This window comes from Oncorhynchus kisutch, linkage group LG2 (assembly GCF_002021735.2).
Source record: "Oncorhynchus kisutch isolate 150728-3 linkage group LG2, Okis_V2, whole genome shotgun sequence".
Lineage (NCBI taxonomy): Eukaryota > Metazoa > Chordata > Actinopteri > Salmoniformes > Salmonidae > Oncorhynchus > Oncorhynchus kisutch.
In genome coordinates, this window is record NC_034175.2 from 41,540,743 (window position 1) to 41,566,502 (window position 25,760).

Consider the following 25,760-nt stretch of genomic DNA (forward strand, 5'->3'; position numbering starts at 1 on the left):
GAAGGAAACGACGTTCTATAATTCCTCACGACAGGGATTCTGTTCTTGGTACAAAGGCTGTAATGGGAGAACGAGGCCCAGCTGATTCAGAACGTGTAAGCGGCGTGCTGTGTCCCGACTTGCACCCTATCCCCTACGTAGTGCACTACCTTTTGACCAGAGCCCCGGTACACTACATATGGAGTAGGGCGCCGTTTTGTTCTCCACACCAGAATAATCCTCTGATATTTTGAGGCTTTTTTAAAATGGATCATTTAATTGATTAGTTTTCCATTGAAGGCTAGAAAACAAAAATGCATTCCCAGTGTTTTTTTGAAGAGCGCGGGAAATGATTCTCAGCTATTGCGGGCCAGCCACATCACTACAGTAAGAGTAATGGCTCAGCCGATGTTAATTTGTCCTCTTCCTTTCAGTCCAAGAACTCTTCCATTAGCTGTTTTTAGATATCTGCTCTAGATAAGAAGGTAGGTAGATTATGAAAAATGGCTGCTTTTCCAAGGCACACGGATCATAAAAGGAGAGGCACATTACATATGGTTGCTGTTTTCATAATGGGCTGCTTTGCGGATTGGTATTGAAATGTAGACAGTCAATTTACGGTACTAGGCCTATAACATTTTACTGAGGGCCTTCCGTTATTTACTGTATATACAGTCTATGGTTCCCGCCTTCAAACTAATAATCATATGACTTTGTGTTGTTTTCTTTTTAAAAATGATTTCAGCTGTCCCAGTTAGTCCAGCAATATTTATCCAGGTTTTTATTGTGAAAAGGTTGATTTAATGTGTGTGTTTTTGACCAACTTTTCCTGCTGCCATTGGATATCTACAGAACCCCTGGTCGATGATGACCTTCAAGGTGAATTCTAACTTCGTCATGATCCACCACCCCTTTTATAATGCATTTGACTTAGAGGTGATGTTTCTCCTAGGCACAGATCTCGGATCAGCTTACCTTGCCCCAATCCTAGCCTTAACCGTTAGTTGGGGAAAATGCTAAACTGACCCAAGATCAGAGTATAGGGGCAACTTCACCCTACTCCGTGGCTGTATTCTCATCAGTGTCTTAGCATGTCATGTGTGGGTTACTACGTGTTACCTTTTTTTGTTCGTAGTATGATCCTAATGTCCAACCTATTACCTTTTAACAAGCATTAAAACCCCATTCACATATGGGAGGCGTTTAAAAGGCTATGGAGAAATGCCGTCAAGTGAGGAGTTATCATTCCCAGACCAAGTAAGTCTGTGGTTTCCCCATTTCTTTCCCATTACATTCTTGAACTGTTGTAAATCGGGGCCCAATAATGATAATCTCTGCGAAGCTGTTATATCACTGCAGTACTCAGTCTCTCTCTCTCTCTGCTGATGGCCATAATCCACATGCTCTACGATGACTGATATCTCATGGCTTTTTAAACCTCTTCTCTGAGGTGCAAAGTCTGTAGACACGTTGGCCACTGTGGCCCGTCCAAGCCCAATAGGTCTCTTCTGAATTCTGCTGTCTGCCTCTGTCCCAAACCCTCATGCCTCCTCTCACCTAGCTGTCCCCATAGAAACTATCCGACACAAAGTCACATACTGTATGTCCTTTGATGGCAGCATTGCACAGCTCCTCTCCTTGTCTGGGTCAGGACAGCCTGAGTGACCCGTGGATTATGTCAGATGCTTGAGCAGCTGTGGCAGCACTGACTGGGATGTTGACGTTCACATGCCCGCACTCGTTGGCGTTCAGTTGGCAAATGCCAGCTGAAACCTGAGCCTGCAGATTGGCTGCAGCTCCCTCTCTCACTTTGGCCAGATCCAGACCACCATCCTCCCTGCTCCCCCCAAGCTCCAGCATTGGCAGGAAGTCATCTCTCTGAAAAACGTTCCTGTAATTATGTCCGATGTCCATTTCAGAGCACTGGAGGAGAGCAAAGGGAAATGTGGATCAACAGCATTTTAGGCACGTGTGGCCCTCAGCCCACGCCTAGTAAAGCCTTATGCTTTGGTTTACGGAAAGAGTGGTGTTTACTTATAGCCTGCTGATTTCCATACTTAAGTTAGTAATCTTCTGCATGATCGAGAGCAGATCAGATTGTCTTAATGGATTTTGTCATTTCTTGCCCCTATGTTGGGAAAAGTTTTAGCGAATTATTTTGGCTCAGGAATGTAAGTCCGCTGCATCCATTTAAAAAAATGTTTGTTTCTGCAGAGTCAGTGTGCCAAATTGCCACCTCCCTACAGCACGTCTAGCCAAGTGCAATCTGTTCGGGCCACGGGAGGAAGTGAAGGCAGCGTTAAATGAGTCTAACACACCATGAATGTTCACCATTCATATATTATTTTCAGAGACAATTCGCAGCTGCTTTAGAACCTGAAATGCTGCGTTTCACCAGGGAGCAGAATAAAGGCACTGGGATTAGTGTGTGCTAAGGTTTATAATGGTACTGTTAGTTAGAGAATGGGGGAGAGGGCGGGGAGAGAGCCTGCAGAGCGGAGCGGGATGGATATGCATGGAAGCTCCTGTCTCTGGGAGATTCCTTCCTCTCCTCCTCCTTTTTTTCCCCCTCTCTCTCTTTTCCTCTCCTCCTCTTCTCCCCTCAAGCTACGGTTCTACTGAAAGCCCTCATCATGTCCAACGGATAAGCCGATTTACTTGGCTGTGGCGGGCTGTGATGTGGTGTCCAACACCGGCTCGTTGATATTCCCCTTCTCTAATCAGAAACCTTTCAACAAGAGAAACCCAAGCGAATTACTGCCAATCGAAACGCTGTTGTCTGAAGCGTTGGAGATTGACTATATGAGCCTGCGCCACCGCCTGGATGTGTCACCACAGCAGCCCACATCAACCTCCCCAATGACAACCCACTGGGCACACCACATGTGGGTAATATTTGGTTGAGACGTTGATCAATGAGATTTCAACCTTTTATTCACCCACTCAAAAAGACAGCTAGAAGTTTGTTGAATTCCCAATGTGTTATCACTATGCTTTCAACCATCTAAAAGCACAACCAAATTCCAATGGAAAAGCAATGTATGATTTTTGGTTTAGTTTGCATTCAAATGTTTTATCACTGTATTTGTTGTGCTTTTTAAAATGGTTGAAAGTGCAATGTTTTTTTTTTTTTATACAACAATTTAAATGTTATCACCGATTTTTATAGCAATTGTGAAGATCTCCACAGACCTGCGACCCTTGCAGGCTATCTTGAATATGCACGCTTTCTATGATTAGATAAGACATTTATAGTTACAGTATGCTAACCTCAAAATGTGGCAGTGGATGTGTTACTCATTTTGAGTTTGAATAAATACTGTTACATTACTTTGTAAAAGAGCCTTTACTTTAGGCTATTCACTCTCTTACAAAAGTCATATTAAATTGCGTTGACAACGCAAACCAAATATCAACATTTTAAATGATATCTAATGCTTGGATAGTTTAATCTGAGCTACTGGCTTAATCCTATTATTTAACTTTTATTTTTGATTTAGTTGTAGACGAATTGCAAAAGTGATATTGTACTTGGTGTTACGGTTTTCTTCCGTCGAAGGAGAGTCGGACCAAAATGCAGCGTGGTTAATTCGATACATGTTTAATGACGAAGAAAAACGAACAATACAGAAACAACAAACGGACCATGAAAACCTATACAGCCTATCTGGTGACAACTAACACAGAGACAGGAACAATCACCCACGAAACACTCAAAGAATATGGCTGCCTAAATATGGTTCCCAATCAGAGACAACGACCAAATAAAGAAAGAAAACACAAAATACTAAGACCAGGGCGTGACACTTTGTTGTCAACGCAACCAAAAATCAACATTTTGAAGGAGATGTATCTTTTGTGCCACATAGCCTGGATTTAATTCCAGTTTGTCGACAAATTAATAATTGATATGTTGGATTCACGTCTTTGTCTCAACCAAGAATCAAAGTGAAAGAATAGGACAAAATCAAGTCAAACGTTGTGTAAAGTTTCTGAACATTTGTTTTAGTCTTATTCTTTAACTTGGATTCCTGTCTCAACCAAAAATCTAACATTTTAATTATGAATTTGTAGATCAACTGGAATTAAGTCAGTGGCACAGTGTTGGATTCACGTCTCACAAAAGAAAGACCTAGCAAAGCTGCAGCTGGCTCAAAACACGCCTTGCCCTTAACTGCACATACAGCACTAACATCAACAACATGCATGCCAGTCTTTCCTGGTTGTGTGTTGATGAGCGATTAACTGATTATCTTCTAGCTTTTATGAGAGTTATTGCTGTAATGAAACCTCCAGATTGTCTGCATAATCAAATAACATCCAGCTCAGACACCAATACATACCCCACAAGACATGCCACCAGGGGTCTCTTCACAGTCCCCAAGTCCAAAATGAATTCACTGCAACGCACAGTATTATACAGAGCCATGATCTCATGGAACTCCCGTCCATCTCCCATTACTCAAGCAAAAAGCAAAATGACCTTTAAAAAAAAGAAGACCATTCCAAACGTCTCATGGAATGACGGGGACTGTGAGGGGACACGCACTCACCAACACACAATTTTTTGTTGTTGTATTTGAAATTTGTTTGACTGACCTTGTCTTATCAGTGTTTTGTTACTTGTCATGTTTTGTGTTATTGTGGCCCCCAGGAAGAGTAGCAGCTTCTTCTGCTAAAGCTAACGGGGATCCAAATAAACAAATACATCTCGACCAAAAATGAAAGTTAAAGATTAGGACTAAATCTAATCAAATCAAATCATATCAAACTTTAAATGCGCTTTTAAAAAAAGTTTGCGTTGTCTTTTGATTTAGTTCAAAAAAAATTTTTACTTCGATTTTTGGTTGAGGTGGAGATGTATATCAGACAATGATTAACTTGATTCAATTTGAAATTGACCAAAGCTGTCCTTTTTTTTGTTGAACCCTCCCACTTGGCAAAAACGGGTTGCGTCAATGTTGTTTCCACGTCATTTCCACACAAAAAACCTGGGATGTCGTATCAATGTAGAAAACTGATTTGGATTTGAAAAAAGTAATCAACGTAAGGGAATTTTGTATATTTTTCACCCAACTTTTAAAAATGTTGTGTGGGGGGAGATTTCACATTGAATTCACGTCCATTGACAACAAAATGTAAATCAAAACTAGACTGTTCCCAGTGGGCTTGTTTAAGTTGATGACTTTTCAAATGCTATATAAAGGCCTAAGTAGTATCATTGACGATATTTGACTTACAAAGTATGGTTACAGCTCTCTAGGCCCTCTAGTCTTTTCTATTTTTACCAATGACCGGCCACAGGCATTAAGCAAAGCATGTGTGTCCATTTATGTTGCTGATTCAACCATATACGCATCAGCAACCACAGCTAATTAAGTCACTGAAACCCTTAACAAAGAGTTGCAGTCAGTTTTGGAATGGGTGGCCAGTAATAAACTGTTCCTGAACATCTCTAAAACTAAGAGCATTGAATTTGGTACAAATAATTCCTTAAGTTCTAGAACTCAGCTGAATCTGGTAATGAATGTTATGGCTGTTGAACAAATTGAGGAGACTAAATTACTTGACAGTTTACAACCGAAGGTAATGCCAAGGTCAAAACGTATAGATTCAATGGTTGCACAGATGGGGAGAGGTCTAGCCGTAATAAAGAGATGCTCTGCTTTTTTGACACCACACTCCAAAAAGCAAGTCCTGCAGGCTCTAGTTTTGTCTAATCTTGATTATTGTCCAGGCGTGTGGTCCAGTTCTGCAAGGAAAGACCTAGTTAAGCTGCAGCTGGCACAGAACAGAGCGGCATGTTTCGCTCTTAATTGTAATCAGAGGGCTGATATAAATACTAAACATGCCAGTCTCTCTTGGCTAAGAGTTGAGGAGAGTCTGACTGCATCACTTATTTCTGTAAGAAACATTGTGTTGAAAATCCCAAATAGTTTGCATTGTCAACTTACACACAGCTCTGACAAATACACACTTATCCCACCAGACATGCCACCAGGGGTCTTTTCACAGTCCCCAAATCCAGAACAAATTCAAGAAAACGTACAGTATTTTATAGAGCCGTTATTGCATGGAACTTCCTTCCATCTCAGATTGCTCAAATAAACAGCAAACCTGATTTTAAAAAAACTGATAAAACAACACCTCATGACACAAAGCCTCTCCCCTATTAGACCTAGATTGTGTGGGTTTGTATGCATTGATATGTAGGCTACGTGTCCCTTTAAAAAAAAAATCTGTCGTTCTGTCCTTGAGCTGTTCTTGTCTATTGATGTTCTGTGATATGTCATTATGTTTTGTGTTAGACCCCAGGAAGAGTAGCTGCTGCTTTTGCAACAGCTAATGGGGATCCTAATAAAATACCAAATACATTTAATTTGCTCTGTTAAACCTACCCTTTTGGAATGACTTCGATAGCAACAGTGAATATATTTTGTTATTAAGAGATCTCTCTAATCATTCTCACGATAGCATATTGGTAATAGTCAGTGACAAATGTCGAAGCTAAGCAGGGCTGGGCTTGGTTCAAACCCTGGATCTGAGACCAAATAAATAGCTGTAGATAGATCATCTTTCCAGTAGGAGGTACTGCCCAGCCTATTGTTTTTTTCTCATAGTGGATATAATGTTGGGGATCTGACATTGTTTCAAAGGTACAAATTCAACATATTTTATATCTGTTGAAAATTGGCTACAATGATGCCATAATCCTCTGGCTGATATTTCGCCCTCAAATCCAAAGTATTTTCCATGTAGATTCCAAGTCATACGTTGACAAATGTACATTGGAACAACGCTGATTCATCTAGTCTTTTGCAACCCCTCTATTATTACCACATATTACCATTTTGCCAGTAGTTGCTTATTTTCCCATCCTCTTTGATCTAATGTATTAATGTGCTTTCTAGTAACCCATGGAGAACTACAGTTTTAGCGGATGACATTATCTATGCTTATCATGTCCCCCCCAGTAAGTTGTTTGAATAGGGTTTATTCTCCACTGGCTCGCCATTTAGCTGTTCATTAGTTAGTGTGCGAAGCTGGTGGTTATTCGGGGTCTCGCCCCCCCGAATAAGAAGCTCTCCCCTGGGTGTCTCTCAACAGCTGACCGCACGCTGCGGATGCTCCAGAGGTCATGTTTATTTGGCACCGTTTCTGAGGGAGAGTAGGCAAGTGTGCTGATGCTGAGTGGTTATACCTGTGTCCCAAATGGCAACCTATTCCCTTTTTTTTTTTTTTGAGCGCTAGTTTTGACCAGGACCCACATGGGGTGTCATTTGGGACACAACCTACAGCTGCCTTACTGGGCTTCAGCTCTCCCCGGAAAGACAAACACTTTCATTTTCGCTGTTCTGAACTCTGATAAGAATCCCTCATTTATCTCATTAACGCATGGCAGTGTTGAGCAGCTTGAGAGCCTCTGCTCGACTAGCGGTGTTGGACCTGAGCCAAAAAATAATTGTGTTTGGGCTCTATTGAAGTGAGCGAAGTATGCAGTGAGTGCTCAGTGACTCGGCCACTGCAGTCTCTCTCTTGCGCTGGGGAGTTGAGTCCCCTTGATGCGAGGTTAGGTCATATATCCACATGAGCCATGTGTATGGGATCTGTTACCCTGAAGCAGAGGGGACTAGAGGGTATTGCGCTGTTAGGAGCTAAGGCTTGTGAGCTTTGGGCCGGCCGCGGCGGTAATAACTGCAGGCTGGATTTATACGCCTGGATGCGTAGTGGCAGATGCTGCTTTCCTGCTGTAGGCTCCGGTTGCGTCCCAAATGGTACCCAATTGCCTATGTAGTGGTCTAAAGTACTGCACTTTAAAGGGTATGAGGTGCCATTTGGGATGCAGGCAGACATTGTTCCACATCCGGACCGACCAGACCTCCGTCAGTCAGCCGTGCTGGGTTGTGACTCCCCCAAATACTGTTGTCATGGTGGGTCATCTGGTGTGAATTTCTAATTTGATTGACCTCATCAGGGCTTTCCCCTGGTAAATGAGCTTATGGTTAGGAGAACCCACCCCCTTCCTCCATTTACAGAAACACACACACCTCCTGACATCTGCTGGCTCAGCCGTGTGTTCTACTAGCCCATATATCAATTCACTCTCACTAGAAAGCCTGATGGGGAAGGCAACGTCTAGCCTATCAAGACGAGTTCCAAATGGCGCCCTTTTATAGTGCTCTGCATCGGGAATAGGGTGCCATTTGGGATTCACCCCCAGGTGTAGCCACAAAATCAATTTAGCCACAAATAAACAATGAAACATGTTCAATTTGGTTTAAATAATGCAAAAACAACGTTTTGGAGAAGTAAAAGTGCAATATGTACCATGTAAAAAAGCTAACGTTTTGAGTTCCTTGCTCAGAACATGAGAACAATGGTGGTTCCTTTTAACATGAGACTTCAATATTCCAAGGTAAGAGGTTTTAGGCTGTAGTTAACTATTTCTCTCTATACCATTTGTATTTCATATACCTTTGACTATTGGATGTTCTTATAGGCGCTATAGTATTGCCAGTGTAACAGTATAGCTTCCGTCCCTCTCCTCGCTCCTACCTGGGCTCGAACCAGGAACACATCGACAACAGCCACACTCGAAGCATCGTTACCCATCTCTCCACAAAAGCCGCGGCCCTTGCAGAGCAAGGGGAATAACTACTCCAAGTCTCAGAGAGAGTGACGTTTGAAACGCTATTAGCGCACACTCCGCTAACTAGCTAGCCATTTCACATCGTTTACACCAGCCATTAGGCTGATAGGCTTGAAGTCATAAACAGCGCTGTGCTTGCGAAGAGCTGCTGGCAAAACACACGAAAGTGCTGTTTAAATGAATGCTTACGAGCCTGCTGCTGCCTACCATCGCTCAGTCAGACTGCTCTATCAAATCATAGACTTAATTATAACATAATAACACACAGAAATACGAGCCTTTGGTATTTTATCGAATGGATGGCATCCCGTTAGTCTAAATATTGTTGTTACATTGCACAAACTTCAATGTTATGTCATAATTACGTAAAATTCTGGCAAATTAGTTCGCAATGAGCCAGGCTGCCCAAACTGTTGCATATACACTGAATTACACTATTTCACCTGGTTAATATTACCTGTTAACCTAGATTTCTTTTAGCTAAATATGCAGGTTTAAAAATATATACTTCTGTGTATTGATTTTAAGAAAGGCATTGGTGCTTATGGTTAGGTACAGTTGTCCAACGATTGTGCTTTTTTTCGCAAATGCGCTTTTGTTAAATCATCCCCCAGCGTTGCATCGATTATATGCAATGCAGGACACGCTAGATAAACGAGTAATATCATCAACCATGTGTAGTTATAACTAGTGATTATGATTGATTGTTTTTTATAAGATAAGTGTAATGCTAGCTAGCAACGTACCTTGGCTTCTACTGCATTTGCGTAACAGGCAGGCTCCTCGTGGAGTGCAATGAGAGGCAGGTGGTTAGAGCGTTTGGCTAGTTAATTAACCATAAGGTTGCAAGATTGTTATGAAAACTTGAAATCAGCCCTAATTAATCGGCCATTCCGATTAATCGAGCTCTACTTGAGACATGGGTTGTATATGTGTGCCATACAGGGGGTGAATGGGCAAGACAAAATATTGAAGTGCCTTTGAACAGGGCATGGTAGTAGGTGCCAGGCCAGGTGTACCGATTTGTGTCATGATCAACAGTTTGCCGTGTATATCAACAATGGTCCACCACCCAAGGACATCCAGACAACTTGACTGTGGGAAGCATTGGAGTCAACACCTTGTAGAGTCCACGCCCCGAATTGAGGGCAAAAGGAGGCGCAACTCAATATTAGGAAGGTGTTCCTAATGGTTTGTGTACAGTCTATATGGCTAAGTGTTACTTTTTCTGCTGAGAGCTGCAAAGAGAGCTTATTAACCCGTAAGGATGGAACAACGGATGCACTACATGACCAAAAGTATGTGGACACCTGCCCATTTGAACATCTTATTCCAAAATCATGGGCATTTGATATGGAGTTGTTCCCCCTGTGCTGCAATAACAGTCTCCACTCTTCTGGGAAGGATTTCCACTAGATTTTGGAACATTGCTGCGGGGACTTCCATTCAGCCATTAGCATTGAGGTCCGGCACTGACATTCCAATTCATCCCAAAGGTGTTCAATGGGGTTGAGGTCAGTGCTCTGTGCAGGCCAGTCAAGTTCTTTCACACCAATCTTGACAAACCATTTCTGAAACCTTGCTTTGTGCTCGGTGGCATTGTCATGCTGAAAGAGGAAAGAGCCTTCCCCAAACTGTTGCCACAAGGTTGGAAGTACAGAATGGTCTAGAATGTAATTGTATGCTGTAGCGTTAAGATTTCCCTTCACTGGAACTAAGCGACCTTGCCCGACCGTGAAAAACAGCCCCAGACCATTATTCCTCCTCCACCAAACTTTACAGTTGGCACTATGCATTCAGGCAGGTAGCGTTCTCCTGGCATCCGCCAAACCCAGATTTGTCCCTCGGACTGCCAGATGGTAAAGCATGATTCATCACTCCAGAGAACGCGTTCCACTGCTCCAGAGTCCAATGGCGGCCAGGTTTACACCACTCCAGTCGACGCTTGGCATTGTGCATGTTGACCTTAGGCTTGTGTGCGGCTGCTCGGCCATGGAAACCCATTTCATGAATCTCCCAATGAACATCTTGCTGATGTTGTTTCCAGAGGCAGTTTGGAACTCTGTAGTGAGTGTTGCAACCGAGGACAAAAGATCTTTACGCGTTTCAGCACTCAGGGGTCCCGTTCTGTGAGCTTGTGTGGCCTACCACTTTGAGGCTGAGCCATTTGTTGTTCCGAGATGTTTCCACTTCACAATAACAGCACTTACAGTTGATCGGGGCAGCTCCACCAGGGCAGAACTTTTTACAAACCCACTTGTTGGAAAGGTGGCATCCTATGACGGTGCACGTTGAAAGTCACTGAGCTCTTCAGTTAGGCCATTCTACTGCTATTGTTTTTCCTATGGAGATTGCATGGCTGTGTGCTCTATTTTATACACCCGTCAGCAAAGGGTGTGGCTGAAATAACCAAATCCACTAATTTGAAGGGGTGTCCACATACGTTTGTATATATAGTGTAGTTTGTTGGCCAAACCGTTCGGATGCTGGACGGTTTTGTGAGAAGACTGAATTTTGGGACGTCTTGTGCTCTTACAAACCCCACTCTAGCTGTCACCTTTCACCGCAGATGCGGAAGTGTGACATTGAGAGACATCCCATGCAATATCTCTAGCTTAAACTGACAGATTTTGTTTGTTTTATTTTAGTTTTTTTTGTGCCAATTCAAATTCCCCTGGGCACGGACATCAACTCTATGAGGTTAAAAAGCTGGATCATTAAGAGAGAGAGCGGAGCAGAGAGATGGGGGCGGTGCGGCTTGACAAACGGCATAAAGCTACTGCCTTAGCGTTGCACAGAATTGGAAATGAGCCCTGAATTAATTTCAATTAAGTCCGTCTTTAGCAGCTTAACTGTCAAACTTCAGCACGGACATGGCGTTTTTTTTCTCTGAGCTCTCGCTAGCAATTTGAGCGTGTCTGAATTATTGCAGTTGATCCCTAGCTAGCTGTGGTGTGTGCTGCTGTGTAGTAGCTGTCACTGTGTGATGCTAATGGGGATTAGGGGTGACACACAGGAAGACACACGAGGCCGGTGGCAGTCTCTAACCCTGAGCCTGTACTACTGTCTGATTCTGTACCCCAAATGACACCCTATTCCTTATTAAGGCCCAATGGGCTCTGGTCAAAAACGAATGCACTTAGATTCGGGAATACGTTTCCATTCAGGACGCAGACTTACGCTCTCCATCCCTTTAGGCATGCGGAGCTCGTATGCCAGTCAGCACAGCCAGCTGGGCCAGGACCTGAGGTCAGCCATGTCCCCTGACCGCCACATCACGCCCATCTACGAGGACAGGACCTTCCAGGGGCCCCTGTACCGTAGCCCCAACCACCACGACCCAGTGGACCTCAACAACTCCTCGCAGAGCGCCATCTACAGGAGTCCGTCAGGTAGAACACTAGACTGCTATGAGGTGCACCACGTGTCAAACTCGTTCCACGGAGGGCCGAGTGTCTGCAGGTTTTCGCTCCTCCTTTGTACTTGATTGATGAATTAATGTCAATGATTAATAAGGAACTCGGTTGTCTAGGTCTTAATTGAAAGGTAAAAACCTGAAAACCAGCAGACACTAGGCCCTCCATGGATTGACTTTGACAGCTCTGCTGTACACAATTGGTTTTCAAACCTCTCCTTGGGGTCTCCCAGACGTTTCACAATTTAGTTGTAGCTCTGAACTAGCTCACCTGATTCACCTATTCAAGGGCTTAATGATTAGTTGACAAGTTGAATAGTGAACTTAAAATGCATGGAACGGCTTGTGGGCCCAAGGAGAGGTTTGAAAAACACTGCTCTACACTTCATCTTAAGGCTGCAAAATTCAGGTCATTTTCTAAAAATGTCCAGGTTTTCCACAAATCCTGTTTGGAGGATTTGCTGCTTATTCCTTTCTTACTTATTCCAACCGTTGATTTCTTTAACTTTCCCAAAATGCCTTGGTTAACGTCATCTCAATGTCTAATGATGAGAACACTAATGCAATCAGGATGAAACCAAGGCATCAATAAGCTGATTTGATCAGCAGCGTTGGTGAGAAACAGATGGGGATGTTGAGGAGAGCGAGAGCAGTCTTTTAAATCATTTACATTGACTCTGTCATAGTTTAAACATAGCTGTTACATGGCTACTCCCCCTGCCTTTCCCACTCTAGCCCAGGTTCTCTCTCTTGCTCTCGTTCACTCTCGCTCTCTCACTGTCTCTCGCGCTCGCTCTCTCTCTCGCTCACCCACTCCCCTCCTTCTCTTTTTCTCTCTTATGTGATCTCTCCTGGGAACACTTTGTCCAAGCCAGACAGCCATCCAGCCCAGCCAGACTGCCTGCCAGTCTACCTATCTTGCCCTCCTTTCCTCCCTCCTTCGTCAGAGATGGGTCTGAGACAGGAGAGGAAGGAGACAGGCATGGGCTGATACGCCAGCCACAAAGGAGTCAATTACCTGTGTGTCACACTCATAATGAGAAGAGGGATGAGGGGCCAGGGAACAGCAGCGTGTCCATACAGTCAGCGTCCCAAATGGCACCCTACTCCCTATTTTAAGTGCTCGACACTTTTGATTGACTGGGGCCCAAAAGTAGGGCATGCTATCCCTTGTGTACTTTATAGGTAACAGGGCTCTATTTGGGAGGTAGCCATGGCCAGCTGGGTTTGGATGTTAGAATTCTATCATCGCTCCTCCAGCACACAGCCATTTAGCATCCTCTTTACAGCAGACGTGAGATCCTCACGGACTGATAAGTTCAGTAATAAATGGTATTGATGCTCAGAAGACGACTCCTTTCAGATAACGATTAGCACCCATGTTAGGCTCGCGGCCCGGGTATATTGAGAGGAAGGCAAAAAAGGTTGTTTGGAGTCTTTACCGAAGATCATTTGAAATAAAAAATCTAATTTGATCCCCAAGCACCCTTTGTTATAGTGTGAAATTCAATTTGATGGACTTTTTCCCCATAAATTCTTTATCTACAGTATTTCTGGTGGTCTGTATTTTTTGGGGGAGTGACAACCAAGGTTTTTATGCTAAATGGAAATATCGATCACTGTTGCAAAAAAAGCAAGTCGTAGAGGTCGGGTATGACATTTAAAAGATGGATGTAGCTTTTTTTTTTTTTAAAGAGGATTTTAGTAGCGTGTCATCATGATATCACAGATCTGGCCTATGAACTGCCAAATAGAGAGAGGTATTGATGTGAGCATTTTTTATTTTTGGAGTGCAGCTTCAAGTTGACGTGTTGTTTCTTGTAGGAGGGACTGTGTGTGTGTGTGCGCTGTGTGCAGGCCCAGTCCCTGCAGCATGGCAGGATAGAGATCTGACCGGAGGGAAGGAGAGCAGCAGTCACATGGTCTCTGCTCTGTTTGTTCGGAGCAGGAAGGCAGGCCAGGCTGTGTGTGTGTGTGTGTGTGTGAGAGAGTATGTAGGGCATATTGTGCTAGAAACTAGGTCACAATATCACAACGCAAGGAGGGGAGAGGGGCAGAAAAATAGACATTGTTTAAGGACGATGACACAGTTAAAATTATGGCAGACTAAATATTTACCCTGGCCTGGATGGAAGGATATCCTGTTGGTGTGTTAGCTTAGCACTGCTGCTGTTTCACCTAAAGAGGGAGGACTGTGTGTCTATTCCTGTGTCGGACACAGCCAGGGCTCACTGGCCTCAGGCCACACTGAAGCAGGGAGGAGAGGAGAGAGGGATGAGAGGTGTGTTGCTGGATCACCTACTACAAGGCAGGATCTGGCTTGCTCAGTCCTACATCGTTAATGAACGAAACGACAACAACAAAACGGTCCCTTTTTGAAGGAGGAGTAGTGTGGAATCATGGGAGCACCATTTTACCCTCTTTCATTAAGTGGATCCAGATTGGAAGAAACGGTGTGTGCGAGTCAAAAAGCCTAGTGTTTTCCGCTCCGGTCAGCACGCCTCGGGGTGTGTCCCAAATGGCACCCTATTCCTTATAGAGTGCACTACTTTTAACCAGAGCCCTATGTGCCATGGTCAAAAGTAGTGCACTATTCAGAGAAAAGGGGTTCTGTTTTGGTCACGTTTTCTGAGGTGAAAAAGGTTTGAAAAAACACTGCTAATCTTCACTAGCCCAGGGAGTTGTAGATGAGGTCTGGTAGCTGCTGTATACTTGTCTTGTTCGATATCAATCTGAGTTGTTTTTCGTTGGTCTCTCAGGCGTGGGGACCCTTCAGAGGACCTCCAGCCAGCGTAGTGCCATGACGTACCAAAGAAGCAACTACGCTCTGAACACGGCGGCCACGTACGCAGAGCCCTACCGCTTGGCTCAGTACCGGCCCTCCGAGGGCAACTACGTCAGGCAGCCGGTCGTCATGGATGACGGGGCCACCCGCTCGCCCTCCATAGACAGCATCCAGAAGGACCCGAGGTAAAGCACTAGGCTCTAAGCCACTAAGCTACAAGCGCTGGGTCGTTGTCATTAGTCCGCACCTTAGCAAAACTTTGCACCGTAAAACGGAAACATCCGTTTCTTATTGGACGAATTCTGACAGATCCCTCCCTGTTTTGAACGGTTTGGTTCCGACTAATTCATCCCTCCCTTGTCATTCACTGGGTTTTAACAGTGCTTCTAACCTGGTTTACGGGGCTACTACTGTATTTACTGCTGGGTCAACACTAGTGTTACTGTTCACACACACACAGCCCCCTGGGCAGCCATCCAGAGCCTTAGCCATTAAGATACAGATGTCGGATCTTAATTTGAGCCAAGTTTGCCACAGCAGGAAAATAATCCCGCAGCAACAGGAAATGTGAATTATTATGTGGATTATAATTAATGGCCGTTTTCTTTTGTAGGAGTTGATACATTTTTTTGTTTTGGCAAATCAAGTAACATTTTTAAGTGGAAAACCTTGAATACACTAGAGGTTTTCATTTCCTGCACAAATGGCTAGACGGACCACTCTACAAAGGACCCCCTGATTCAGTGAACTGCTGCGTCTGCTCTTGCTACAGAGGCGTGTGTACTATGTAAGCATGGCTGGGTTTGTGGACCCGGAGCGCTGAACCCCTGACCTTGGGAGTGCTGTTCACACCCGGAGTCCTGCTCTAGCTGAGAGCAGTGAGAGGGTGACAGGAGGCCTCCCTCCCTGCCTGCTCTACACAGCAGACCATGCTCAGACCAAGGGTGCCTCCTGACTCTCCCCTATATAGTGGCTATGGGCCCTGGTCAAAGTAGTGCACTATAAAGGGAGTAGGGTGCCATTTGGGTTGCAATCCAGAGGCAGGCCTAAAAGCACCTGCACTAAGAAAAGGCATGTTTCATCAACTGGGTCTCTACTGCCAAACGGATGACATGTAGCAGTGGTGATGGTATCAACTTTTTGTGTCCCCGGGGTAATTTAGAAGAAAATTGTATTTTGATTTGATTGGACTGGCGTCTTGCTTCATGTAACACGCTGAGGCAAGGGCAGGCCGACACCTCACACATCAACACAGCCAATTCTGTCACAATGTGGACGTGCACCCCACTTTCCTACTTTCTCATTTCCTCTCCTTTTCTTTACTCCGCTAGTCAGAAGAGTTTTTTTTGGCGGTCAGAGATAAATACAAGCTCTGAACCAGAAGCAGACTTGGTAATATCTACGCTTTTCTCTTGTCACAAAGGTCATTCGTTCTAGTCGACGTCTTTTTAGACAGATTCAACGAAGCCTCATGAGTCAGGAGTCTCCAAAAGGCAAGACATGCCTTCTGGTTTTACAAATGAAACTGGAGTGAAATCTCAGCCTTTTTATATATTGGGAGAAAAGAAACAATCCTGCAGTGTAATAGATGTCAATGTCATTTCCTGGTGCTTGAAACGTTTTGCCGTGTGCCCCAGCCCTGTGGACTGTGGGTGGATATAGCTGTGTGCTGACGTTGCACTGCTTTGTGTGTGTCTCTGTGCGTGTGTGTCTATCTCTCTGTCTGTGTTCCAGGGAGTTTGCCTGGCGTGACCCAGAGCTGCCCGAGGTCATTCATATGCTGCAGCACCAGTTCCCCTCGGTGCAGGCCAACGCCGCCGCATACCTGCAGCACCTGTGCTTCGGCGATAATCGAGTCAAGGCGGAGGTACATTACGTACGCACTGCTCCCCCCAGATCCTTCGTCAGTCCCCAGCATGCAAATCACTGTGATGTGCTGCCCATCCCAAGGGGGGGGGGGGATGTGGCAGTCATGACATTCTGTCAGCCAGTGATTGTCATGTAAATAACTGCCGGTCTCATGGTAAATGACCGTCAACACGTTTAGCATCTCCTGACTTCCACGCTTAGCCTAAAAGCCACTGATGCAGACCTTTGGAACATCTACATTTTGAAAAAAGTCAAACGAATCCATGTAACATAGCCTACGCCTTCACATTAAATCAGTTATTTATTTTAGACCGATCTAAAGAAACGAGATATGAAGAAAATGTATTCTATTTCAGAAGAACAGAATAGCATACTCTGAGTTGTCCTTATGTTAGGGCCTGATCTGGCTATGCCATATGGCTGTGGGCTACACTAGTTCTTTTAGCAGACAAGATTTGCTTAGGATTCCGTGGCATTCTTTTATAGCATGAAGAATACGATTGAACATAGCCTTTCTATTTTATTCGGCTATTTTCTCCAAATGATTTCCGTCGTGGTGCGCACATGCGGCTGTTCTGTGCTGAGCGGTTAACGAAGAAACAGGTCCTCTCAAATACTTAGTTTAGGGATATTTATTTAACTTTAGTTGTGATACAAACGTTGGGCTAGATGTTTTCATTTTGAATACATTCTAAGGCTGCATGATGCGAAGTTGCATGAAATGCATGAGTTCTGCGTTGTTTCTTGCGCAGGCTGCACACACTTCATAAGTCTTTCATTCACAATTCGACAAGCACTTGATAATATTCTCACCAGGCCTCAAATTTCCCAGCGGCATCCCCCTTGTGTGGACGTAATGCCCCATAAATCAATCTATGCCTTGAGACCAAAGTGGCCCAATGTGCCCTCGGGCTGATTATAATAATTATAATTCCCTTCTCCCGGCAGATATCTCAATTCTAGCCTTACGTGATCAAGTCCTTCTCACAGGCAATTTAGCTCCAAAGTAGGCTATAAGTGAAGACAGACACATCGGGGACGCGACTGTGCGCGTCCTTATCGAATTCCGAGGCGCACATTGAAGATGCTAGAAGAACGGTCCCAATTTACTCAGCCAACAAGATGAGTAGGCCTAACAAACAGCAAACTTTGGTCGTCAGTTGGGCGGTGTTTCCTCCGACACATTGGTGCAGCTGGCTTCTGGGTTAAGTGGGTGGGTGTTAAGAAGCGCGGTTTGGCAGGTCATGTTTCAGAGGACGTCTCTCCCAAACCCATTGGGAAGGTGCAGCGATGAGATGAAATCGCAATTGGATATTACGAAATTGGGTAGAAAAAGGGGGTAAAATAAACCACAAAAAAAAGACACATTGTCTATATACTTAAATTGCAAATGGACACTTTTTCCATGGTTAATTTCCATGTTGTAAGCAAAGAAATGTGCTTATTATTAGGAATGTTTAGAAATAAATACAGTGCATTCGAAAAGTATTCAGACCCCTTCGTCCTCCCCTCTCGTCTCCTTCTCATAACGTACGGGAGGAACCTCAGACATTTTCTTGCAATGCATTTTGAGAAGGGGCCAATGAGAGAGGACTTGAGGAATCAAGGAAGTGCAATTGAGATTCACCCAGGCTTTGAGAGACTATGCTGCTGCAGAGGCTCTCTCCTTCTCTCTCTTTCCCTCCCTGGCTGGGCTGGGGTGGCGACTCCATTCCACTCCAGCTCCCTCTGGAATTTCACAGCTCCACAGGGTGCTGGTACTGTTGCCGGCTGGTAAAGCTGATCTCTTAAGATCAGTAGTGGCTTCACTGAACATACAAAACATTAACACCTGCTCTTTCCATAACATAGACTGACCAGGTGAAAGCTATGATCCCTTATTGATGTCACTTGTTAAATCCACTTCCATCAGTGTAGCTGAAGGGGAGGAGACAGGTTAAAGAAGGACTTTTAAGCCTTGAGACAATTGAGACATGGATTGTGTATGTGTGCCATTCAGAGGGTGAATGGGCAAGACAAAAAAATGTAAGTGCCTTTGAACGGGGTCTGGTAGTAGGTGACAGGCGCACCAGTTTGTCAAGAACTGCAACGCTGCTGGGTTTCTCCACGCTCAACAGTTTCCCGGGTGTATCGGGAATGGTCCACCACCTAAAGGACATCCAGCCAACTTGACACAACTGTGGGAAACATTGGAGTCAACATGGGCCAGCATCCCTGTGGAGCGCTTTTGACACCTTGTAGAGGCCATGCCCCGGTGAATTGAGGCTGTTCTGGGGACAAAAAGGGGGGGGGGGGAGAGTGCGCAACTCAGTATTAGGAAGGTGTTCCTAAAGTTAGGTATACTCAGTGTATCGTTTAGGCATTTTATGCGATCGCTGAAGATATGCAGTACATTTTCTATGTGTCTTTCATCTGTTAAAAAGAAAGCCATTGGTATCTATTCTCCGCATCCCTTACATGAATAAATACAAAGCCCAGATTTATGTTGTCAGAGCGATACTCAGAACATAGTCACTACACGTTCCTGCTCAATCCATGTTCAGTTCCTTATCAAATATTTGTGACATTGATCCTGCATGACTGAACCTCTGTCCTCACCGTTTTGTCATTCTCGTGGTGTTTTACTGCACAAACCAATGAGTTATGCTCAAGGCCTTCTTGATGACTCGCCGCACCCTCTAGGTGTGCCGTCTAGGGGGAATCAAACACCTGGTGGACCTGTTGGACCACAAAACCCTGGAGGTCCAGAGGAACGCCTGTGGAGCTCTGAGGAACCTGGTCTACGGGAAAGCCACGGACGACAACAAGGTGGCCGTGAGAAACGCAGGTGGTGTCCCCGCTCTGCTCAGACTGCTGAGGAAGACTGTAGACGCTGAAGTGAGAGAGCTGGTCACGGGTAAGAGAGGGAGTGATGTCCGCGTGGTGCATTCAGTGTGTGTGTGTGTGTGTGTGTGCGCGCACGTTGGTGAATTCACTCTGTCTTGTTTTTTTCCAGATTTTTCTGGGTAAGAAACAGCGTTTATTTAAAATGGCCCTTTTTAACCCTGGAACTCCACGGAGCGTGCCTTCCCACAGCCCGGATCTGTGTGCTATTCTCTCTCTCTTTCTCTCTTTATCTGCCCTCTGGCGTATTCGCAGTGGTCACAGTTCCACATTATTTCACTCATCCATTATTCAGTGACGTTTGCCCAAATCAAATCCACTGGAGTTCCACTACTGGGTTTTTTTGTGGGACAGGAACATTACTACACACCCTAAAGTAGAGCTGTTCAATTATTAATCTTCTCGCCTGCCTGCCAGCCTTGCCAGTAATCTTCGTCAGTCGTTTGGCATTAGTCATTGGATGTGAGGAACTCCAATCCCCTGAGTTGAATGACAGATACTAGGGGACAACTGGTCAGGGCCAGGCCAGACTAGAATATACATGATCCCAAATGGCACCCTATTCCCTATATGCAGCATTACTTTTGACTGGGACCCATGGGGAATAGGGTGCCATTTGCCACGGTGGCTGAATCAGCTGTTTGTGTACAGCTCAGCTCCATGCTCTACTCTGACTACCTCTACCTCTTCCACAGTGCAGAATCCAATTGCTCCGTTCTGTAGTGATACGTTGTGGAAATTAAGTGGAGATGTGGCTCGAGTCTCGTGTCAATCAAGTTGGTGTTTGTTTGGATTTTTCTCGGAGCACGGTGAACTCCAAAGGAGAAAGAAGAGACCATTGTTCTTAGGGTCTCCTCGGCACTGAAAACATGCTTCACGATTGTATAAATCTGAAGCATCCGGTTGGCATTTCCACTCACCACCAAATGGTGATGAGAGGAAGCGCAGTGGGAGAAGATGGTAGCGAGAGAGATTTTGGCCAATGTTCTGCAAATGTTCTCATCGATGAAACGTCTGATCTCTATACAGTTTTGAGAGAGTGGACAAAGTTTGGACAACGTTTTTTTGTAGACTTTACCCTATGCCAAAGTTTCTAAATATTGTGTTGTCTAGGAGTTGAAGGACGAATTGAGTCATTGCACACAGAGTAGGCGGTCCCTAATGGAAATACGCAAATACATGCTAGAACACGCCAATAGGATCTCGCTAGCTCGTGCTTGGCTCTGCCCACCTCCTTGCTTGTTATGCCCACTATGATGAATGTGATCCCATTGGAAATGACAGGCTGTGGTTTATCTTGGGTTAGTTATGAAAAATCTTTGCTGATGGGTTGAATTAAGGAACTAACGAATCCGAGCCACATGCAGTCTATAACCGAAGGGAGTAAGGGGGGATAGAATCACTGGCATTGCGGTCACTTCTTGCCGGTCTAATCCATTCTCATTCAAAAGGGAGGCCAGTTCAATGCAGATGTGTCGTACAAATCTTGGACTAAATTGTTTTGATGTGTTGTGAGTACTTCTTACGACTGTGTGTGTGAAAAAAATAAACGGCTAATTGGCAGTTGAGGACCCAGAATACCATGCAATTTAAGAAGGTCGGTGATCACACCGTCCCCTCTGGATAATCACGACCAATCAGAACAATTGACACGAGGAGCTTTCTGCCGCACTTCCTGCTGGCCAAAGCCAATGGGGACTGACAGGACTTAGCTTGCGTCCCAAATGGTCCCCTATTCCCTATTTAGTGCACTACTTTGGACTGGAACCATATGGGTGCCATTTGGGATGCATTTTCTCACCAACACCCCTCTGACATATTTCTACCCTTGAAAAGAGCCATGTGCTGTATGGTAAAATAGTACCAGGGTGCACTCAGCCTACCCACCTCTGAGCTTTACTGGCAGGACATGTTTATTCTGCTCCCCGGTATGTCAGTGGTCCTTTATTCCAGTGGGATCATCAGCTGTGCTCCATGTGAGCCACCACGGTAGCAGGAGGAGCCCCCTCTCTTCTCTTTTCTACCCAGGTCAGGGGGTCATTTTGTGGGGACGTGTGAAGCAATCTAGCCCTGGTCCCTGATTCCCATAGCAGCTGTTGTGGTTATTGGATTGTCCTCAAAAGGCCTCGGAGATCAAAGGGACAGGCCTCCCCTGGTTGTCGTCACCCCAGTGGCAGTGCAGGTGTCACCTGGCCCCTACGGACGGACCAGCTTGGCCCTGAACTGTGTCATCACAGCCTCTCTCTATACACACACACACACACCCACAACGGCCCTGTCCTAGAACACAGTCTATCCGTATGTGACCCCACTGTTATCATTGCTGTCGCAAATATTTATTTAACTAGGTAAGTCAGTTAAAAAACGAATTCTTATTTTACAATGACTGCCTACACCCGGGAGCAGCGATACACACACAACCTGGGATGGAACAAAATGACAGTACATTATATTACATTAGTGTGCATGTGTGGAATCTGCTCCTGCTTTCCTATGTTGACGAGGCTCCCCTCGAATAGAAGTACCTATGTGTAGGAGTTCAGGAGACAGTCAGCTACAAGCCTAACCTTGTGTGTGTGTGTGTGTGTTTCCAGCGTGCTGATGGGGAAAACCGCCCCGCTGTGCTCATCTCCTGGGCAGTGTTCCTTTTTTGAAATTGAACAGAGCTCATCAAGGAAAGCACACTGGGAGCTGCTGCAAAGCATCTATTTCCTCAGATGTAGGGCAGAGTACAGATTGTCACCTAGCTCACCCTGCAGCCGCTGTGGAAATACACTGAGACCTCAGGCACACAGTTATACTGTAGTGGTCAGCCACACCCGACGAACTGGGGGGGGACAACTAAACTCATAGTACTAACCACCTCTCTCCTCTGTCCCCCACTGTCCTAGGAGAATAACCCTGTCAGAGCTAGTCTTGATTTTTGATTGTGCATGTTAGAGCAAACCCTGGGCTTTGACCAGAGACGGGACAGTCCCAAATGGCACCCTATTCTCTATGGGCCGTGTTCAAAAGTAATACGCTCTTTAGGGAGAATAGGGTGGCATTTGGGATGCAGGGCCAGGTCAACATATGGCCCCCGGCCTCTTAGCAACCGCTATCCAGCCCCTCCCCCCACTTCATCTGATTATTGATACTGTTGGGTCTGGCATTGCAATGGATCTGCACGCTCCTACCAGCTCCATAGCACGCCACCACACATGCCCCTCTAAATCGCTCGCTCTCAGAGCCAACGAATGCCTGATCGACGCACATTAATCCGCCCAATCAGAGACTGTTAATACCCGACCACACCCACCGCACCCTTACTCTGGCCAATCGGTAGCGGTTGAACGTCTAAGCCGCGCCAGCTCAAGCCCAGGGTACTATAATGGCTGTCCTGGCTTCAGCACCTCATCCCTGCAGACAGTAACTGAATAACAAGCGCAGTGGATTCATTATGGGGCGGAATGGAGCCCTTTAGCCAAGCTATGAGACACACACACTCCCCTCCCCTATTGCTCTCTCTTTCACACAAACAAGTGCACATCACTCTCTTTCTTACACACACACACACACACACACACACACACATTCCCTAACTTTATAAATCTAGGCCACAGTCAAATGATATGTCTTTCGAGGATCGATCCGAAGGCAGGTGATTGGCTCCCGTGTCACAGCGTATTGCCTCTCCAGCTCGGGCGTTTGTTTACATTGGGCTAGTGTTCCCGTGCCTGGCTAACATATCCATCACAGGAGGTTGGCATCCCCTTAATTGGCACCACCTTAATTGGGCTCGTGGTAATGGCTGAAGTGGAACGGTATCAAATACATCAAAACATAAGGTTTCCATGCGTTTGTTGCCATTCCATTAACTCGGTTCCTGCTATTATTAGGAGTCGTCCTCCCCCCAGCAGCCTCCTCTGGTATACATACAGTATAAAGAACTGAGCCCAGACCAAGCTGAGAGATCAAGCCTCCGTGCACAATTTACACAGGCGGTTCCATCAGACTCTCAAATGTGACACATGGGAATCGCTGGGCTTTATAGAGACAACTGTCAGTCACACCTCACTGGACTCTGCTGTAGATTTTTCCCAAGTTTCAAAAGACTGCAGAACAGGGCCAGTTTAAAGGCTGTTTCTTCAAGTAGAGCTTTAGGGGGCGAGGGAGACAGACTTAGATCATTTCAGTTTGCCTGGGTGCTTTATTCTAGCCGTGTGTGTGTGTGTGTGCATTATCACTACATTACGAGGCTCTCATCCCAAGGGAGTTCTCGAAGGGAGTTTGCCATCGAAGAAAGCCAAGGCAAAGGCTAAGCTAGTAGAGAACGGCACTAAGTCACTGCAGAGGGGTTGGACTGAAATGAATAACAGGGCCTGAGAATACACGTTCTAGGTGAGCTTACAGCTGCGGGATGAAGCCTCACACGGCACTGGCAGGTGCAGATGTTAACCGCGGAGAGACGCTTTCATGGGTCGCTCGGGCCAAGCTGCGACGGTTTTGGACCCCCATGATAGTAGCGGCCGTAAGGTTGTTATTGTCGCTATTTCATTCAAGTGTGAATGGACCTTGTATTGAACTGGGGAACTCCACGGATAGTGATACCTGGCTGTCTGTTATGCCTTGCTGGCATCCTCTTTAGGAATCGCCCTTGGGCTATAGTAATGGGTGTGATGACCTCCATTGGTTTAATTGGAGAGAAAACAAACAGTGGCTAGGATACATAAACACTGGGGTGGATAGAGGAGAGCTCAAGGAAGCGACGAAGATCACACAAACAAACAAACAAACACACACACACACACCAGGCATCACTCCCATCCCATGCTTTCCTATCCTCACACATCCAAAGAGATCAGCCAGTCAGTGGGGGTGTAGATAGATCTCCTCTGCTGTGCCTGCAGTGTTAGAGGTAGTAACTATGGGTGCTTCCCAAGTGGCACCCTATTCCCTGTATAGTGCACTGCTTTTGACCAGGGCCCATAGGGTTCCCATAGGGATCTGGTCAGAAGTAGTGCATTACATAGGGAATAGGGTGCCATTGGACTCTGGTCAAAAGTAGCATGTTTAAATAGGGAAAAGGGTCCTATTTTGGGATGCATTCTATGAGTCTCTCTCTCTCTGTGGTTAGACAGGAGCTGAGCTCCAGCCCTGTAGAAATCGGCCTGTGTTTTCTGCTTCCGGGAACAGCCATCTGAGTTAAAAGAACGTGCTCCACGCAGGTTAATCTGGAGCAGATGCAGAATCAAAGGGCGCCTCCATCGCAAATTTTACTAGGACTATTACTGGTTACCCTAAGTACATTTGAAACTAATACAATTATTACAGAATATCGGGAGACATGTTGCATTATCCAGATGATGCGTTGAGCCAGTATCTTGTGTCTTGTGTTCATCTCAAGAGAGACATTTCTTCCTCACTTGCCTTGAGGATATCTAAAGCTTTTTAAGATCCTATTTGATGCGGATGCCTGACGTCTCTGTTCTGCTGGCGGATGGCTTTCATTTGTTATATGAGGGCTATTATTTTTCCTCTGATCCTCTCTTCTCCCTGTGTGGTACTGAGCTATAAAAAGACCCTGGATCTTGGCAGCTCTGGAGGGCTAGCCTAACTGCACACGACAGCTGACACAACCAGGGGTTTGTGGGCCGGTCTCTCTCTCTCTAACGTGCCCCCCCCCCCCCCCCCCCTTTCCTGTCCCTCCTGCTTCTCTGCAGGAGTGCTGTGGAACCTGTCCTCCTGTGATTCCGTCAAGATGACAATCATTCGGGATGCCTTAACTACTCTGACAAACACTGTGATCATACCTCACTCTGGATGGAGCAGCACGACGTTTGACAATGACCACAAGCTCAAGTTCCACTCGTCTCTGGTCCTGAGGAACACAAGTGGCTGTCTGAGGTAATGGACATTTTGAGCTTGATGCTACCACCCCCTTCTGGATGTTTTAAAGCTACTGCAAATGAAGCATGGCCTGGTATTTAGTGTGGTAAAGAAAATGTACAAACAAAATACACAGAATTAGAAGGTTGTTCACTTACAGATTCAATGCGGTGTCCGTTGATCCACCCACCCATAATGCAAGGCGTAGATGGGTATTATGTTATGGTTGCCCAGTAAGTTTAATCACTCTGCAACCCAGCTGTAGTACAGGTTATTCTCGCTCTCTAGCCACCCTGCCGGTGCCCTCGTTT

The 25,760-nt window shown here is 45.4% G+C and overlaps 1 protein-coding gene across 16 annotated transcripts in view; it reads left to right on the forward strand.

Moving 5' to 3' along the window:
• Nucleotides 1-25,760, forward strand: part of LOC109866033 (plakophilin-4-like) — a 128,062-nt gene that overhangs the window by 76,776 nt on the left and 25,526 nt on the right. For 6 of the 16 annotated variants that reach the window (XM_031794411.1, XM_031794430.1, XM_031794419.1 and 3 more), the window contains 6 exons: nucleotides 832-858; nucleotides 11,827-12,021; nucleotides 14,804-15,014; nucleotides 16,564-16,696; nucleotides 19,381-19,594; nucleotides 25,284-25,467. In XM_031794411.1, coding sequence (XP_031650271.1) covers nucleotides 832-858; nucleotides 11,827-12,021; nucleotides 14,804-15,014; nucleotides 16,564-16,696; nucleotides 19,381-19,594; nucleotides 25,284-25,467 — 964 coding nt within the window. Of the gene's footprint in view, nucleotides 1-831; nucleotides 859-11,826; nucleotides 12,022-14,803; nucleotides 15,015-16,563; nucleotides 16,706-19,380; nucleotides 19,595-25,283; nucleotides 25,468-25,760 lie in introns of all 16 variants that reach the window. The other 10 variants (XM_031794425.1, XM_031794404.1, XM_031794407.1 and 7 more) reach the window with 4 other exon arrangements.